Genomic DNA, 19905 nt, shown 5'->3' with positions numbered 1-19905 from the left:
TTAGATGGCAAGTTGCTATTATTGATTGGTTGGAACAGAATCATAACTGGTTGAGAGCAAAAGGATTTTGGTCAGATTATTAGTCATGTGCAGACAGTAACCAATCATTGCATTGGGTTACTAGCAAGGCTCAGTAGCCTGTAGAATATTCTTCCAATATCTCGATTGGTTGACATGACAGGTTATGTTACGTCAAATCATGTTTTAAAATTTTTAGTCATCTCAAACTTTGAACTGTTGTTCTGTAGGCATCACCTTCAAAAAGAGATTGATATATTGGGTAATGTTCACAGAAAAGTCGCAAACTGTAATGTGCACATTTCATGGGAGAAAAGATTGAGGCTAGAGGAGCAGCCAAGGTGAGGACACAATGTCAGGCAGTCAGCATTACCTGCAGGAATGGGCATTACCTGCAGGATCAGCTGAGGTGAAGACACAGTGTCAGGCAGTCAGCATCACATAGCGGAGAAAACGAGGTGAGGAGCTGGTGAAAGGCAGTCAGAAACGCCTAGAGCAGCAGCCGGGGGGTGGGGGGACACACACACACAATATCAGGCAGTTAACATCACCTCCAGGGATGGGCATTACCTGTAGGATCAGTTGAGGTGAAGGCCCAATGACAGGCAGTCAACATCACTCAGGGAGGAAAGTGGTCTGAGAGCATGAAAAGTTTAAGCAGGACTCTGTGCTCTACAGTCTGTTCCCTGGGGGATACACTGATACAGACAGTGACTGTGCCTGGAGGACCATCAACTCTGTGAAAGACGTTCTTTGGTCTATCCAAAACCTGTTGGTCTTCCAGAGCAAGGGGTTGGCCCTCATTGAATTTTGCATACTGGCATATTTTAAGGTCCAGGGTTATATGCTGAGGGACACACTCTGCCTAGGCACAGTGGGGAAAGCCTACTGTGTCAGATCTTTCTGCCAAAGTATAATGAGGTCTTTTTAGTTGTCAATCGTCTCAGTGCCTCAAAATGAACATAAATTGTTCCCTGTATAAGTCAAAAATGTCTTTGTTTTTTGCAACTGTAGAGAAGCTCTAAAAAATGTCAAAATTCCAATGCTTTTTTTGTTTCCTTCCTCAGCAAAGAGTGTACAGAACTGATTTAGAACCTTTTATGAATAAAGTATGTTGGAATAAAGCAGAGAGCCATCAGAGAGAATAACAACTGCATCAGGGTTTGTTCTGGGAACTGCTTTCTGTAGTTCACTGTTACTTTGGTATAGGGTAAGAAGTTGTTTGGCAAGTAGCAGTATATTTTTGGACTATTCCAGTTGTAATAAATAATTTCTAAAATTACAGAATGGCAGGTGTTATAACGAGCCCCGAAATATTCATAGAAAAGTTTTGCTTTTAATTCCAAAATGTGTTTTGTTTTAAAAAGAACACTGCTACTGAGAGAGAAAAAGTACCCTAAGGATCTTAATGCAGTGACTGTCTGGCACAATTCTGTATGAATCTCCAGGAATGTCTCATATTTATGTCAGGGAAGCTTCAAATAGGGACAGACTTAAGATGGGATAGCAAGTGGTCTATCTGTGCCCCCCTCAACAGAAAGCCAGCTTTCACAGACATGTCAGTTTTACTTTTCACAAATATTCAAAAGCAGTGGCTAAAAACTGAGTGCATGTCTCGTCTGCATTATTGTCTGGATGTCCTACTGCATGGACGAAAGTGCTCTGAAGGCCACAGGTTTGAAGACAGCCATTCTAAACACAACTATGGTACATACAAAGCAAAAGAAATGTCTCTCTCTCACTCTGAAAGTTGGAATTCAGTCACTGTTGAAAGGAATCTGAACAGCAGATTTCCGCTAGCCTGCAAAGCCAGGATCTCTACATCAACTGCTCAACTGTTATTGTCAACACACTAGTATCACTCAATAGCAACCTTAACAGAGTGTCATTCTGCTGTTCAGGATGAATTAGTTAGAGGCTGGCAGCCTCTAGGTATGCGCAAAGTGAGTGCGCACTAAGCAAGCAAGCTCAGGGCTGTAGGATGCATCCCGTACAGATGCCTTTGTCCCTGTGCCAAAGTGACCTGGCAGAACTATGCATACTCTAGGTATCCCTGTGTTTCAAAGTGAAATGTTGAAGGGCTGAAATGGTGAGAGATTTGGTCCAAGAGCTGGAGTCGTGAAGTGGTGAGGCTGCAGCTTGCCTACGCTGACTGTCATGGACAATGGGGTGAGAAGGATGGTGTCCATGGAGCACGTGTGGACATTGTGCTGGAGATATATTTGGATGGCAGCCAGGGCAATCTGTCAGTGAGCTATAATTTCCAGATACCTGCTTTCGTGTCAGAAATTTGTGCTTGAGTTTCTTGAGGAAGGAGAGATTTGGAAGTGACATATAAAAAGACAACATGGAGTACTGCTGAATATTTGTAGAAATAAGACCACTCAATAGCACAATTCTGAAATTGCCATTAAGGCTTAAGGGGAAAGATTGCAAAATGTTTTCGCGTCAGGATTCTAAGATTTTTTTTCATTCTCTTCACATATTCCAAAATATCCCAGTATTGCATGCACATGCTAGACTGGGGAAAATTCCACTCAAAGTGTTGGGTAAATATCGACTGAAGCATAGCAGTTTCGGAAGTTAATGATAAGGATAGAGATAGACTATTAAATTATGTGACAAACCTGTCAGGATGATGCTGTGTGTGAAATGCAACAAGCTAGATTTGGATGGTTAACAATAGTGAATCAATATCTTTATCGTTGGCTCATTTATGCCCTTTGAGGAAGGAAATCTTACCTAGACTGGCTTACATGTAATTTAAGAGTACAGCAATAGGGATGATTTTTAACTGTCCTCTGAAGTGGCAGAGGAAGCCACTCATTTCAAGGCATTTAGGGATGGGCACAAAAGATAAACCTTGTCAGAGGCATGCACATTTCAGCAAAGAATAAAAAAACTTCAACTTTTAAGCATTGTGACATTAAGAAATGTTATTTTCTTCTGTACTCTACACTAAGTGTTCTCACTTAAAAGATGCAGTGGTTTGCTTCGATTCACTGCCAGAGAAAAATGTATATATGGAAAAGGACTGGTGAAAGATGTTTTCTGGCTTCTTGTAACATTTTCAATTATCTGAATACTGCTGTTATTACTAAGAATTTGGAATACCAACTTTCAGCATTTGACCTTGTTTATTGGGCAGACGAATACACATACTAACTGGGAGCAGATCTCTGCATAAACTCTGAGGTATTTATCTTGTGACTCCTCACACAAGTGAATGTGGTCTCTTGTTAGTTGAAAGCAGAAATTAGCTTGCGGAGTATTTTCCGATTATAATTTTTCTGAATTGTTAAAAGAGACCAAACTAGGGCTGACTTGCTCTTCTATTGTGGCCTTTTCATACCTCCATACTTGTGACATTGTAGTTTTCAGTTTGTTTTTCACTCTACTTGTTTTTTTTTCTCTCTGCTGTATTCAAAACTCTTCCTCTTTTAGTTTTCCCCTTGTGCACTCATAGATCATTTTTTATATTGTGTATTTTCTTATGGGGCTAACTGAAATCTTCCTTGGAGAATGCCACCTCTTTGTCATAGTGACATTTAAAAAGTAAATACATTCATTAAAAGAGAGTTGGTGCAGAAGGGATATGCTCTATTTCGAAGCAGGAAGGTGAGGGAGAAGGTGACTAAAACTTTTTTGCACAAGAGTACCACATGACCTCTGTACTTGACCAATTTGTTTACTCCCTCTTCTCTCTTCATCATTTATTATCCTCATTGATGTTGTTCCTGATCCTTGTTTCTGCTGAATCTTTCCTCTGCCAATTGAGTAGCCACTGTTCAGGCTTTGTGTCAGTTGAAGTGACAAAACTGGTACGAGTCCCTGTCCAAATTTGACAATGCGCACCATTTGTTTTTTAACTTTGATTAAAGATGAACCACTTTGCATTCGATATTTGATTTCCCCACTAATTCAGCTTTTTTAAAGCTCTCATTATACGATGGCTGTATCGACTTATTCCATGAGCAAATGACAGGCAATAACTATAGAGACAGCAAATCATATTTTTGAGCAGGGCTTTGAATTATTTTCATCTATTTACACTGATGCATATACCACAGGCCTGAACCAAGTAATTGGTGTGACTTACATTTCACTTTAAAAGTAGCTGATTGTGGAAGAGTGCACATTTAGCTCACCGATGTAAATTACAGTTTACTTGGTTGCAGAGTTATACATGCCAAACATTTTTATGTTGGGTTCGAAGTGTTTGCTGATGCCAACAACTGCCTATAATTACTGACTGCAATGGACTCTTCTTTTTTTTTCTCATTTTGTGCATGTGCAATAAAAAGGCTGGTATTAAAAGGTTACTTTGCTTGACACTGCTTTGCATTTAATAATTTTTTTTCTTTCATTCCGTTCTTTCCAGTTTTATGTGTAGCTGGGTTTTTTTTATTGATCTTTTTAAAAAATGCATTTTGCATGTCAGCAAACGCAGGCTTTTGTGTTTTGTAACATTTGGAGTCCCCTTCATCCACCTCCCTATTCCTGCCATACCATATTCAAAAGAAGAATTTAGAATTGCATCTGTCACGATAGTGATGGGTTAATTTCACATTCCATCACCAAGTTTTAATACCTGGGACTTTCAAGGCATAAATATTTTGCCAACAGAAGACAATGACTTAAAATGTCCATAGTAATCAGCTGACCACGTTGGTTAGCCACACTTCATGGCTGATGCCTGAAACGTCGATTCTCCTGTTCCTTGGATGCTGCCTGACCTGCTGCGCTTTTCCAGCAACACATTTTCAACATGGATTAAACTAAACTTATCTGAACTGAAATAAGCATTTTTACCAAAGCTACTGAAAATATTCCAACCAGTCAGGATGAAGCATCTCATATCTTCTATTCTGATTTATGCCTGTGTAATACATTTCACATAGCAGAGAAGAAAGTCATAGAATCCCTATGTTGTTCAGTCTATCGAATCCACACCAACCCTCTGAAGAGCATCCTACCCAGAATCCTCCCCCAAATCTGTAACCTTGCATTTTTTCCATGGCTAATGTGCCTAATCTGCACATCTGTGGGAGGAAATCCGAGCACCCAGAAGAAACCCATGCAGACACAGGGAGAATGTGTAGACTTCACCCAGGCACCTGCCTGAGGCTGGAGTCAAACCCGGGTCCCTGGTGCTGGCCAGTCGTGCCTTGAAATCTTAGAGCTCAGGAATAAGGAACTCAGATGTTGGAATACACAAATTAACAGTATTTCAGGGAGCTACTTTTCATTGAGGAGGCAGGTGGATTTGTGGCTGGAATGAACTGGAGAGAGCTGGTTATAAAGAAACATTAGATCATCGAAACCTCAAAAGGCAATAGAATGATTTGCTGCTGCTGAGGATACAAGACATCATTGTAGTCTGTGTGTGTATATTCTTGATGCAACTTTTTTGTTTTTCTCAGTATGAGCTAATAACACAACTGTTCTTTCTTTCACTCAAGAAAACATTTAGCTGCAACTTTTCTGTTAAAATACGCATTGAGTACGCATATTTTTCTTAATGAGAGGTATAATCTCATGCTAAAAAGAAATCGTTCCAGAAAACAAAGAAGTTTAAAACGGAGAAGCATATTCATCCTTCCTTACCTGGCAATAAACCTTCTGGTTCGGAAAGAATTTAAGAGGTTCAGTGATAGGATTCATCAATCATAAAAGTGCATAAATACGTTCTCTGGTTAATTCTATTAAACACAAAGGTTAACATCCCCTATCCTCCCCAATTGATTGCTTGTTAAACAGTAATTTATTTTTGCTCGATATGCAATCAAACCCTAATTAAAAAGCAGTAGTTGGAATGTGGTTAGATAAGATCATAAGATGAAAGACCAGAAGTTGATCCTTCAGTCTATCGGGTCTACTCTATCACTCAATGAGATCATGATTGATCCATAATCCTCAACTCCACTCTCCTGCCTTTTCCCCATCTCATTAAAAATCTATCTAAATCTGTGAACTTGTGTTCTGGGGAGAAGTGCTAAAACATGGAATATTTGGCAATTAAAGTTGGTGGCGAGAGGAATTAGACTAATTATAACAATAGGAGCAAGCACTTTATTAAATGGTAGAGGTCTTCTGGCATAACGGGAGTGTCGTTCCTCTGGAGAATTGTTGTCCAGGTCTGTCCACCATCTTCCATTTCCCCTGTGCTGTTCCTGTTAGTGATCTGCTCCGAACCCTGTCGCTCAGCTTAATTTCAATCACCAACATTTCCGAATTTGTAATGGAAACCCTACTGCTACACACTCCTGCCATTTCAAATCCTTTGCTGCTGTATTGCATGTTTGTGTTTGTACATCCTTGTCCTTTAAACTGCTGCAGAAGGACATTAGTGACCATTTCCAGCAAGCAAGCTCTGAATATGGAATCTCCTCGCTTTTGAATGTTGCCCAAATATTTTCAATTAGAGTGACGCAGAAAGCTTTGAGCTAACAAGTTTCGCCCAAACATCACATGTTGTTCATGTTCAACAAATACGGTGCAATGTGTAATTTGGAAATATAATATTCAGTGATTGGAGCTTTGAGTATGGGTCTTCCAGAACATATGACCAGCAATCCTAATGTATAATTGTAATACTTCATAATTTAATTTGCACCATATTTACAAAGATTTCTATCAGCAGTAAAACAGCTTCCCTTTATCTGCAAGCAGCTATCATTAAAACATGTGATTTAGACATACTTCTGATATATCTGTCACCATTTGGTTAACATATTTGTAAGATTGGAGAAAAAGTCAAGCCACACTTCAATTTTTTTTTGTTTTCTCTTGTTTATATACAGGCATTTATAAGACCTTTTCGAGAGCATCATATTGACCCAACTGCAATAACAAGGCATGACTTCATTGAGACTAACGGTGATAACTGTATGTTCACTATTATTCCTCTGGCCCATATGACCTACAAGTTTATCACTAACAGTCCAGGTGAGATTATGTAACTCTTTATTGTGATGCCATTTAATTGGATAAAAAGATCTTTAAATTTCTGAGCATTAAAGATTCCAATTCCAATCTCAATGTCCTAATTACAAACTGCACAGATTGTGAGGAGGTTATTGGCACTGTAATTAGAAGGATTAGTTGATGTTTCTGTCTGGTTTCCTCTCTAATTCATGGAATGTGGGTGTCAATGGCTTTGCCAACATTTAGATTAGATTAGATTACCTAGAGTATGAAACTACTACCCATTCTTAATTAAGCACTAATCACATTGCTGTGGATCTGGAGTCATATGTAGACCAGACCAGGTATGGATGGCAGATTTATTCCAGATTTTTATTGAATCAAATTTTACCGTCTGTCATGGATTTGAACCGAAGTCCTCAGAACATTAGGCTGAGATTAGAAACAAAATCAAGTTGCTGGACAAACGCAGTAGGTCTGGCAGCACCTGTGGAGAGAAAGCAGAATTAACATTTCAGGTTGGGTGACCCTTCCTCAGAACTGATGGTGTCTAGAAAAATGTTAGTTTCTATGCAGAAGATAGGATTGGAGGTGTGACAATATAAGGAGTAAATGATAGGTGGGAGTAGAGCCTTAAGAGAAAAAAGAACAGTTGGACAGACAAAGGAGTGGATTAAAATCTGGCTAGGAAGGTGAATAGCTATTATTTGGGACTGTTGGTAGCTACCAATGGTTTGTGTGTAATAGCAGACCATGTAATAACAAGGTCTGGTGTGTGGGGGTTGGGATAAGGACATGGGAGAGCTCAAGCCCTCAAATTGTTCGACTCAATCTTGAGTCCAGAAGGCTGCTGGGCCATCAAGCAGAAAATGAGGTTCTGTTTTTCCAGCTTGTGCTGAGTTTTGCTGGAGCACTGCAGCAAGCCTGAGACAGAGATGTTGGCCAGGGAACAGGATGAGGTGTTGAAGTGGCATGCAACTGGAATCTCAGGGTCAGAGCACAGTGTTCCATGAAATGGTCCCCCAGTATATGCTTCGTTCCCCCAGTATAGAGGAGACCACACTGAGAAGTGAGTGCAGTAGACTAGATTGTGCGAAGTGCAAGTAAAGTGCTGCTTCAGGAACTGATTCTGGTTTGGAAGCTGAAAGTGCGGGTGGGAGATTGAAGGGCCAGGGTGGTGGATCACGGTATAGAGAAGGAGCTGTGGTAATTTCCAATCACCCTTTTGGAGATGTTATTACACACCTCTGGAGCAGTTGGGATCTCCTAGCTCAGAGGTAGGGATACTACCACTGCACCAGAAGAGCCTTTGAGGAGGAGAAGAGGTGTGGGTATTACTTTATTTGAAATCAGCTAGTCTCCTTTTGGTGAGTAATAATTTTAGATGGTGCACCAGTGACTGAGTACAATATTAAGTTAGCATATCCCTGGCTATGAAGTTAGAATGATCTTTGGGAATCAAATTAAGCCTCTGCATAGGCCCACTGGTTGGGAATTTTGAGAAAACGGGAGAGAAATAAATTGCAATTTGACATTGCAATTCTTCCTTTGTTAAAAGGAAATTTCCCAATGGGCTAGAGACTCTTTTTGGAAACACTAGATTGAGAAACTGTGGGTGTTGTTTTTGTTCCCACCCTATTCCAGTTCTTTGGGCTAATAAATTTGCAGATATTGATGCCGGGGCCTAGAGCCTCTTAATTGGGCAGCTGGCCAGATCATGACTTCACTAGAAGTCCAGGTAAACTTTAACTCTGGAGCACTTGAAAGGTCAGAATTCATTTGCGAAGCTTTGCACCAGATGTGGCTGTATTTTCGACCTCTATCCTAATATGGAATGAAACACTTGGCAGCAGCTGTGAAGCTCATAATAGTTTAGCTGCTAAGACATTCAACAATTCAAATGTTGCCAAAAAGACCACGCAGTATTTGTAGCACCAGTCAAATATAAAGCAATCTCTGGGCTAGAGTCTCAACTGGGAGTGCCTGCATTTTTGGATAAGAGTCTGCTCGCTTTCAAACTCATGAGAAAGAATTAAAACACCACTAATTATGGAGGCTGTCTTCTTGTCAATCATGGTGACAAACTACTATGTTTACTTAAGAGGCTGCAACAAATATATTTTAATGAGCATATTTTATTTAAGTTTTGTCACATCTGTGCTTTGAAGTCTTTATTTTTTAAAGCAACTTTTCTTTTTTTTTGTTTCACTTTTCTTTTGACTAGTGTTATGATTCATGAAAGCACTGGTATTCTTATGGAACTTATTTAACGGATATTAGTTTGTAGATGTTCAGAAGAAGAGATTTTTTTGTGTCACGCTACCTAAAGCTGCACTATAAGTGTAAGCTGGTTCAACCATAGTTAGCATTATCTCTTTAAAGAGGCAGCTTGCCTTCGGAATGTACAAGGCAGTGCTCTTTCCCCACGGAGATGAGGTTAGCATGTAAACTTGGATCATGCTTTTCCTTTAAAATGTAAACAATGTACTCCCAACATGTGGTTTTAAACAAGTTAAGTGATGAACTACAAATTGTGGAATTGAATTTTTGTTCTCAATGTATTTTTGAAGATATTGTGTATTTTTTCCACTTGTATTGTGGTGACACTCTGCTCTTTTATCACCCCGAGAGTGGCCGTATGTTGTCAGACTCCTCCTCTGACATTCAGTACTAGATGAGCTACAATTTCCACTATTTAAGCCTCAGGAAGACCAGATTAGTTGTCCCTCTCACTCTGTACCTATGCCACTGATATCATCCCCATCCTGCCCAAAGCCTCATGTTAACTCAGACTGTCTCTGAATTGTTATACAGTGCAGAGAAAAGGTCTTCTGACCCACCATGTCTGCGCCGATTGTTTGGAATCTGGGTGCTCCTTCTGATCCCTCTGCAACGAGCTGTTGCAAATGGGCAGCATGGTGGCTTGGTGGTTAGCACTGCTGCCTCACAGCACCAATGACCCAGGTTCGATTCCAGCCCTGAGAGACTGCGCAAACTTAACACAGACTGTCTCCCTGTGTCTGTGTGGGTTTCCTCTGAGTGCTCCAGTTTCCTCTCATAATTCAATGATGTGCAGGTCAGGTGAATTTGCCAGGCCAAATTGCTCATAGTGTTTAGTGATGTTTAGGTTAGTTCCATTAGTTAGGGATAAGTATCGGATAATAGGGTATGGGAATTGGTCTGGGTGGGTTACTCTTTGGGGGTCAGTCTGGATTTGTTGGACCAAAGCGCCTGTTTCCACACTGAAGGAATTCTATCAGCTTCCACATTTATGACATCATCTACCTCAGCCAGATTTCTTCAGAAAACCTCATGTTTTTTTTTTAACTCCACACTTGCTAGTCCCATTCTCTTCAGGCTGTTTTATCCTCCACCCTCCAAACCCTTGCAAATTCAGCTGTCACTGTTCAATCCTGCACTCGTCCTGCTCATGTCTGCCCTGGTTTACATTGGCTTGAGAACATACATTGGTTCCTGGTCGTCCAACACCTCAGATTTCCAGCTGTCTTTCTGCTGTTCAAATTCCTTACTGACATTGCATTTCAAGTTTTCTATAATCCAGTTGAGGCCCATTGCCTTTGAGAATGCACTGTTTCTCAGGTTCCTTCATCTCACCTTTTTGAATTCTAGCCATCTAATCTCTGTGCCCTGAAATTGCTTCCCTTTCACCACTGAAGATCTTTTAGATCATACCACTTTGATCGATCTTTTTATCACCCTTCCTTGTAGTCCTTCCTTTCACTGAGTGTCATTTTGTCACCCTGGTGAAGCACCTTCAGGGTGTTTTTTTTTTACATTCAAGGTACAACGTAAATGCAGTTATTGTTATTAATGATGATGTCCTCTCTGAAGATTGCGAAGATAACCTGACATCATCTGGTGATGCAATCTGTGTCTGATACAGATTTGAAATTTCAGAATGTTGTTTCACTTACTGCTCTCTCCAGTGGGGTTTGTAAGTAAAACATACAGGATTCTGCCAGAGCCCATTTTGGAATAAGCAAAACCACGGTTTAACAACAAATACCTGCAGATGCAAAACTATAGAATATTGTCAGTAAATATGGAACATTTCAGATTCCACCTTATTTAATATTATTCCGCTGCATCCATGTTAATTTATAAAGTGTTGAGTAGCTGGGGTTCCCTGCATTACCATCTGCTTGAAAGAAAAGGCAAAGAGAGATATAAAAGCCATTCACAATTCATTCCAAATACTCAGTGGGGGTTATCATACTGCCGACATTGCAGCGTTACTCACACCCCTTCCAAATGCTCAACAGGAGGACCATCACGCTGCCATCATTCCAGATTGTTTGTGCTCACAGCCATTCCAGATTGTTTGTAAAACCTTTCATTTATATGTAATCAGACTTCAAACAAGCAATGCTATATTTTCGCTGGCTGAGAGTGTGGATGATCCTGAACAATTCTGGTTCTGTTCCAAATCTGCTTGGTGTGATGTACACAATTATGCAGCCCATGAACAGTAAGCTCATTGGAAGTGGTGTGACTTTCAAAAAAAAAATAGTGTGGATATCAGGATGGGTCACTGATATACTGTGAGACATCATCACCTGTCATAAAGTTTTATTTTAGCTTTGCTTGTCTTTTTCAAGTTAACTTTATTGTAAGTCTGTAATTGTCTTAGTTCTGAAAAATCTATTTCTCTTTTTAATATTAATGACCATCTTTTTTTTTCCAAATATATTTATTTATATTGCACAGGTAATACCTGGTGGTTTCTTGTTAGAACAGTTCCACCAGGGAATATAAAGTGAAACAAAGAGAGAAGTGGGTTCGGAAGAAACAGTTATAGACTGATAATAAAGTTAACTTCACGGGCAGGGGGAGTATATATATGTGAGACCAGTACTCCGGTGTTGTCGAGAATAAGCTCATTCCACATTAGGAAAAGTCTCAACCAGTTACATATTTCTTTGGAAGCCACATTGTACTGAAAATTGGGACTCTGGTTTCTGGATTTCAATAGAAATGGACAAAAGCATGTATTTTTCACTTAGCTAAAATATGAACATATAAATACAAAAAAAAGGGGAAGGAATTGGAACTTGACTTGAACACTGCCCTCCAAAAATCTCGAAATCTTGGAGAGGATCAATTATACCATTCTCCTTATTAATTGGCTTGTTGCCCATCACATTGGTCTTAAGCTCCTACAGTTTTATTGGTATTAGTCACAATGCAATGGTACAATTCCCCCAATAGCTTCCTCTCCAATGTTGTTATGGTTAACTGCAATGTGCTCCTCGCTTTCTATCCTTCATTCATATTTTATGCTTCAATAATAAGCAATGAATCAGATATTATTTGTATAACAATGGTAACTGGCTCTATCCTTTGATTGCTGTCCAATAGATTTTGTTTTTGTTACTCCACTGCTGCACTGCCACCCAGCATCAATTTTAGACCAATCAGAGTTTTTTGCACTTTATTATTGGCAAGATTAAAACCAGCTTGTTTAAGACCGCTCAATATCATGCACCCAGTTCTCCGATCTCATCGCCCTGTCAGGCCATCTGCAAAGCTCAGTCCAGCAGTTGTTTGTCCCTGGGCAAAGCTGTGAACCTCAAATCCACTACATAGCCAGGGCACACTCCCTATGCTTCCAAAAGACCTTTCACCTCTGAATGTGTTAATCTTTTGAATTCCTTCCTAGCTGGCTGTCCACCGTACATACTTAGTAAAGTTCCACTGATCCAGAGCGTCGTGTCTGCATCCTAACTCACTCACCTATTGGCCCAATTCTTACCAAGCTCAACTGGCTCCTCATTCTCAGCAGATCAGTTTCAATTTCATCATCCTTCAAATCCCCCCCACTGTCTCTTTCCATACTATTGCCAGAGTATTCTCCAGCTCTCAGCCCCCTACTCACGCTCTTTTCAACTCTGGACTGCTGCTTGTTGCTCTGTTTTACCCACACTGGTATTAATTCCAGTTGTCCACCCCAAACTCTGGAGCTCATTTCCATTTTCAAAGGCTGTCATAACCATTACCTCTTCGATTGCACCCTTAACTAGCAATCCCTTTTTATTCCGGTTTGGATCTAGTACCTAACTATCTGAGATCGGTTTACTTTCTTCAGTGTATTATGCCTTAAAAACTTGTGTCTAAATGCTCTTTAATTAATACCCCCATCTTTGATAGGCTATTAGAGTCTCTACTACTATTTTAACCATATAGCTTGTCAAGTATTTGGACACCTGCATTTTCCCACAAATTTATACTTCTTTGTTCACCTGATATATATGTCTGAAATGGTGTCTTTAATGCACTGCTCTTCTTTGAAAGACTCGGCTGGAGATTGGAATTGAGTGAAATGGAGGGATTTGATTAGCATTTCCCATTCATTGATATAGTGTGTTGATATTCCAACCTGGGGTGCCATTGCACTGCAACCTGATACCAAAAAAAATTGATCAAAAATTAATCAAAAGCATGTGAAACAATAGAAAAACAGCCAAGTAAACTGCAGATCACATATGAAAGTAACCTTATCTTTATAGACATGATTGTATGACAAAGGACATTTGCCGTAATATGGGCTGGCATTCGTCTAGTTTGTTTGTTTGAGATATGTAAATTGGATCCATGGAGATGGGCCTTATTAAGGATTGGCAGTGATTCAGTTTGTTTATTCAGTAGAAAGAATCAGAATGTAAACTGGAGCATGGAAATATCCTGGCACTGGTCTCGTTTGTTTATTTGCTTGAAAGACATATTGTAAGATGGACCTCCTCACAAACCTTGTTTATTTGAAAGGCATATACACATGCTTATGTTGTTCTGTTTGTGAGCCAAGTGCCAGAGCACAGATCCTGTGCATCTGGCGGTAGCCCCAAAATAAACTTGTTGAATTCATCAAGGCCATTTCTTTAACTACCTCTTTCCTCTTGCAGGTCCTCAAAAAAAAAAGCTGAAGTAATGACTTTAGGATTGCTGCAGGCTGCGTAAGACCCATGCATTGGGAGCCAGCAGTACTAATGTGACATACCGGCAATATAAAAGGAGCTATAATGTAAGCCACCCCTGCAGGGATGGGTCTTACTAACAATAGCTGCTTGTTTTATTATTCTAATGCATTTCAAGTATTATAAAGAATCCAAGGCATGTGGTTTTTAAAGTATGAATTCTTTTTATACTTTGTATTTACCAAATGCTGTCTTACTCCTCTTAAAGAAGGACCAAGCTGTTTAATTTTGAAAGGTTATTTGATTTATCATTGTTCTCCTCTACAGTATGCAGTGTGTCATTGAACCTTTTTTGTCCTCCCTGCAGAAGTCCATTTAAATAGCGGTCCTTTGGTGAAAGCATCTCCCACAGAAGGGGATGGGTAGTGGTAATGAAGCTGGCACTTCTATCAGCATACTGTGTTCAGAGTGGTTGCTGTGGAAATACTGGACTTGCACAATCAGATCAGCTGAGTAACAGCAGTTCAAATGGACTCATTGTGCCAGCAGATGATGTCAGTTGATAGAGGATTTTAAAAGCTCTGATAGTTCAATGTGAGCGGCTGCCAGCGAATCGCTGGCAGTGCGTGATATTTCTCACTTTTATTTTTAAATGATATCTGAATGATTCAAGGTAATCTACTCCTGCATAGTTGAACCCCGCTAATCACATTTTAACAATCTTTCCAGTTCAGAATGACTCGTGAGACCGTATAGTAGTAGTTCAGGTCACACAGGAAAATTGGGGTGAGTCCTGATGCCATTTCCTGCAAGGAGCACAGGGTCATATCCATTGGCCCATTAACAACCAACAGGGGATGCATTCTGAATCAGATGTCCAGCTGCTAAGGCCTTTTTCCCAGGAGATGAGCATCCAGATGGTGTTGTTTGAATTCTGTTCCCTGGGGATAATCCCGTATGTGCTTGGAAAACTGATTCACCACATGTTCTTCCTCCCCTCTAGTTTCAAATGGACTTTTGATCTGACCCCCTTCTGTCTCCCAGTGCTCTTTGCAGGAAACATTATTGAGACCCCCCAGTAAGCAAAACCTATGTAAAAAGTCGGTGCTGTTTTGCCTGCAGTGCTTTGGAATTCTTTTATCTAGCTCCCAGATGGGAAAGTGGAGATAATATTGGTGGTCCCGTTCCTTCATCTTTCTGTGCTGACATTACAGAATTGAAACGCCTCACAGACTTTTACAGAATTTTGCAGCAACACCCCTCTTGAGGATAAACCTCACTTTCAGAGTCAGGTCTGCTTTCAAAAAATTAAGAGCAGCATCATCTTCAGTAATGTCTGAACACTAACTAACTGCCAAGGGGGGGGTGGTTTGAATTACATAGTGTATGAGCTTTGTGTAAAATGATTTGATGCCTTTTTTCAATTGAGAGCCAACAGCTCAGCAGGCATCAGACTTCTCTTCAAGCGGGGAAGTATTTGAAATTCTGGATCGAGAGGCTTCAACCTTCCAAATTCCTCCTTTTTGGTCATTCCAAAACATTCAAATAATCTATGGGGACACCTACTGAGAAAATCTATGGGTTCCTGAAAGAGGTCAGCAGTCATACAAAGTGAAAGCTGCAGTTGCCTATTGGTATTTTGATCAGGCTTCTTTGAAACTGGGAGCGAAAGAGTTTAGTAGATTTTATTTTTCCAAATTGGCATTGAAAACATAATTAATTTAATTCTGAATGCAAACTCAGAAAATCAGCCCCATTAAAATCAACACGTTGAGATAATTTTCACTTGCAGTTGGGGAAGTCATTGCCTGACCTTCATATTCCCACATGGAAATGAAAATCAAGCAGATTTTATTCTTGGCGAACAATTGGCTCGCTGCCTAAGTGGTGAAGGTGAAAATTCCCTCTGTTGATTCTATAAGCACTTAAACCTGGCTCCTGGTGATGATTGAGGATGTGACTTTTGGCAATTAACAGGAGATGCATAGCACTTCTGGTCTGGTTACAGGACAGGGGTGCTGCAACACAGAAGGATAGATTTGTTGAACTCAACAAATCAGTACTTGACAATTCCTATGAGGAGTATCATCGGTTATAATTCAATACTGAGCACCAGGTGTTTCCCAATTTACCCGTAGCATCTCCTGATGCTGCTCTCACTTCCCCCCATCCTTACTGTTTATGATTTCCCACCATTGCTGATCCATCCAATACCTACTGTTCTCTACCCAGTATTCCTACAAACCACCACCATTATTCTACTGTGGCTCACCCCTTCCAGTGCTTCCACAGCCTCTGATTTTCTCAGTCCCTCCAAGCCCCACTATTGCCTTGGATCCTTTAATTCCTCCCATTAGGTTTTGCTGACCCTGGCATTTCAATACTCCTTCATCTGACATGGGCAGCATTTGTATTTTATTCTTATTCAAGATCAAAGTGTTTTTGTGTGCGAGATTGTTGTGTTTTCTGACTCCCAGAGGGATTTGTCCCAATTTACATGATTCAAGCCACAAGCAATTTTTGTGAATTAAAAAATATGTACCATTTATTATCGTGTGCTTGTACTAGAATTTTAAAATACATTATGTCTCACACACTATAAAATGCACAAAGATTTAGGTACAGAGGAAATGAAAAATTGCAATTACAAGTTGGGAATTATTTCAGTCCCTTCTGTAACAGGCATGTCGTTTCTCAGATGAGCTGATACCTTTTCTGAAATGGCGGTCAGTAAAAGCAGAGAGTTTGCAGTAAACTGCAACGACTCCTATAGTTGGTTTACTGTAAAGTCAACTCTCAGTTGAAGTTAGATCAAGTTGGAGTAGAGTCCATCTACAACTTTAAGGCCTTTCCTAATTCACCTTGGTGTGTAGTTGACTTTCAGCTAGTTTGATGGCTTTCCAGTTGATCTCTCAGATGGTGCCCTTTGTGGTGTTCAGTTTCAGAACAGCTTGTCCTAATATCTTTAACAACATGAATATACGAGAAAATAAAAACAATAAATATGATTGTCTTACCCATGTGAGTCCAAATATGATGGCATGTTCGCCAGTAAACATCCTGTGTTGTGGCTTTTCGCACCTTGGGTATTGGGGACAATATTATCTTTGTGTTTAAGATGAAGAACTATCATAATACAATAAAAAGTTAATGATATCCATTTTATATTCTTACAGCAATCATTGAGTTTAATACCTCTGTTATCCATGGTGAAGTATAAGGGTGGGTTGGCTAGAATGTTATAGCCCTCTTTGTTAACAATGAGATGTGTGAATTTCACAAGTAACTTTGGTTGACCTTAGTTACTGTATGTAGTTGTCATATTAGATAACGGGATTGTCGGGAATCAGTGTGCAACAGTGAGATGACAACACATTGGCATTCACAGTTAAAATGAGCTGAAAATCATTTCGGTGTTGGATATTGTGTAATTCCAATAAGTGGGTTTACACCAGGGCAGGTTTGATATCAATGGCAAGTGGGTGATAATTAGGAAGAGTGGATTGTTCTGTTAATTGTCAGGTGTCAACCTGTGAAAAGAGAGTGATTTTTGGTCCAACATTCTGAGGTAGACTTTTATACAAATTTGACTGTTACACAAGTATATACAGTAATTAGGTATTCGCTTGAGCCAGGTTGTCAGTTTGCTCGCTGAGCTGGTGGGTTTGTTTTCAGAGGCTTTGTCACCATGGTAGGTAACATTATCAGTGAGCCTCTGGTGAAGCATTGGTATTCTGCTATTTATGTGTCTTGGTTTGTTGGGTTGGGTGATATCATTTCCAGTTCTGTTTCTGAGAGGTTGGTAAAAGGGGTCCAAGTCTATATGTTTGTTCATGGAGTTCCAGTTTGAATGCCAGACCTCTAGGAATTCCCGCACGTATCTTTGTTTGGCCTGTATCAGGATGGATGCATTGTCCCAGTCGAACTGAAGTCCCTCTTCGTCTGTGTGTAAGGATACTAGTGATAGTTGGTCATGTCTTTTGGTGGCTAGTTGGTGCTAATGTATCCTGGTGGCTAGCTTCCTGCCCATCTATCCAACATAATGTTTGTTGCAGACCTTGCAAGGTATTTTGTATGTGACGTTTGTTCTGCTGGCTGTGGGTATGGGTTCCTTTAAATTCATCAGTAGTTGTTTTAGTGTGGTAGTGGGTTTGTGAGCTATGATGATGCCAATGGGCAGGGTAAACTGGTGGTCATCTCTGAAATGTCTTGGATGTATGGTAGGGTGACAAGAGTCTGTGTGTGTGTGTTGTGTCTTCCTGTTTAGGTCTGTTGTGCAGAAATTGGTGGACTGTGCTTATCAGATAACCGCTGTTCCCGAATACATTGTATTGGTGTTTTACCTCGGCTTCTTGTAGTTCCAGGGTACTGCATTGTCTTCTGGCTCGTTTAACTAGTGTCCTGATGCAGCTTCGTTTGTGGGTATTGGGATGGTTGCTGGTCAGTGTGTGTGTGGCTTTCATGTAGACGCTGGTCTTCACCTCTCAATTGGCTTTTCGTTCTCCCATGACATCCAAGAAGGTAAGTCGTTTATTGTTCTTTTCCTCTTTGGTGAGTTTTATATGGTGAGGATGTTGTTTATGTGTTTGTGGATTTCTTCACGTTTCGTGATAAAGCTATCATCCACATAGCAGACCCAAAGTTTAGGCTGGATAGTGGGCTGAGCTGTTTGTTCTAACCTATGCATAACTGCTTTTGCTAAAAGTCCTGATATCGGTGATCCCATAGGCATCCCATTGGTTTGTTTGTATACCTTGTCATTGAAGGTGAAAGTGGGTTGTGAGGCACAGGTACAGTAGTTTGAGGGATGCTTTCCTTGCTCAATGAGTTGGTGCTGTCAGGTGTTTGTATCCCTGGTTTGTCTAGCAGTGAGGCCAGTGTTTCTTTGTTTAGGGGTGATGTTTATTGAAATAAACATTGTCTGGGACAACGCATCCATCCTGCGACAAGCCAAGCAAAGACGCACACGGGAATTCCTAGAGTCCTGGCATTCAAACCAGAACTCCATTCATAAACATATTGATTTGGACCTCATTTACCAACCTCTCAGAAACAGAACTGGAAAAGATATCACCCACCACAACAAACCAAGACACACAAATAGTAAGTGGGACAGAACACCAACGCTTCACTGGAGTCTCACTGATGATGTTACCTAGCATGGTGTTGAAACGTCTGAGAACAGACACATCAGCTCAGTGAGCAAACCAACAACCTGAGCTACAAACTTTCTCCACAATCTCAAATTTACTTCAGTTTAGGACTTCCAGGAGCGGAATATGGCACAAGGTCACATGGCATGCTACCCACTAACTTAAAAGCTTTTGCGTCTATTGTTTAAAAGGATAATGTTCAAGATTATAATGCCTTCATGCTTTTGCAACACACCTCTTGACTCATGTCTGAAAATTACAGGATTACCACCTAAACATAATGATACCACCACTACTACCACAAATAATGTTCAAGACTCACTAGCCACCCTCATGAAATACCTTTCTTACCAGTTTCCTTTAACTTATTTTTTGAAAAGGTGGGATATTAACTGTATGTAAGATGTCCCCATTTTCCCAACTTAAATATAATTTTTTGCCTATTTTAGGTATATCAGCTGATCCACTTTCCAGCTGTGACAGCCTGTACTTATATTTGGAGTCAGTCTCAGTTTTTCTCTTTACAAATGCATGTGTTACTTACAGGTATCTTTTAGCTGGGCAAAGAGTTCAAGCAGGGAATGTTTTGTGAAGGTGTACTGGAGTTTAAGATATGCCCAGTCATTGCTTCAGAAGCAAATGACATTCAAAATGGTAATCTCATATTATGCCAGCATTTCACTTCTAAGTGCAGTATTTAAGTCAGCTTCCTATTTGGAGGGACATTTTGAGGATCCACAGATTGACTTGTATGCCAATATCATTACTAACTGCATAGTTAAACTATCTTTTGAATTATTTTCATTGGAATGATCATTTGGTCATAGACTTCGAGTTAGAGATCTACAATATTCTGTAATAAAAATGTGATTTGA

General features: G+C 40.1%; 1 protein-coding gene across 2 annotated transcripts in view; it reads left to right on the top strand.

Annotated features, from left to right (window-relative positions):
- LOC140496479 (plasmanylethanolamine desaturase 1) overlaps positions 1 to 19905 on the top strand; it is a 144796-nt gene that overhangs the window by 100031 nt on the left and 24860 nt on the right. For both annotated transcript variants that reach the window (XM_072596255.1, XM_072596254.1), the window contains one exon: positions 6822 to 6966. In XM_072596255.1, coding sequence (XP_072452356.1) covers positions 6822 to 6966 — 145 coding nt within the window. The remainder of the gene's footprint in view (positions 1 to 6821; positions 6967 to 19905) is intronic.

This window comes from Chiloscyllium punctatum, chromosome 26 (genome assembly GCF_047496795.1).
Source record: "Chiloscyllium punctatum isolate Juve2018m chromosome 26, sChiPun1.3, whole genome shotgun sequence".
Taxonomy (NCBI): domain Eukaryota; kingdom Metazoa; phylum Chordata; class Chondrichthyes; order Orectolobiformes; family Hemiscylliidae; genus Chiloscyllium; species Chiloscyllium punctatum.
This window is presented reverse-complemented; position numbering and strand designations above follow the sequence as displayed.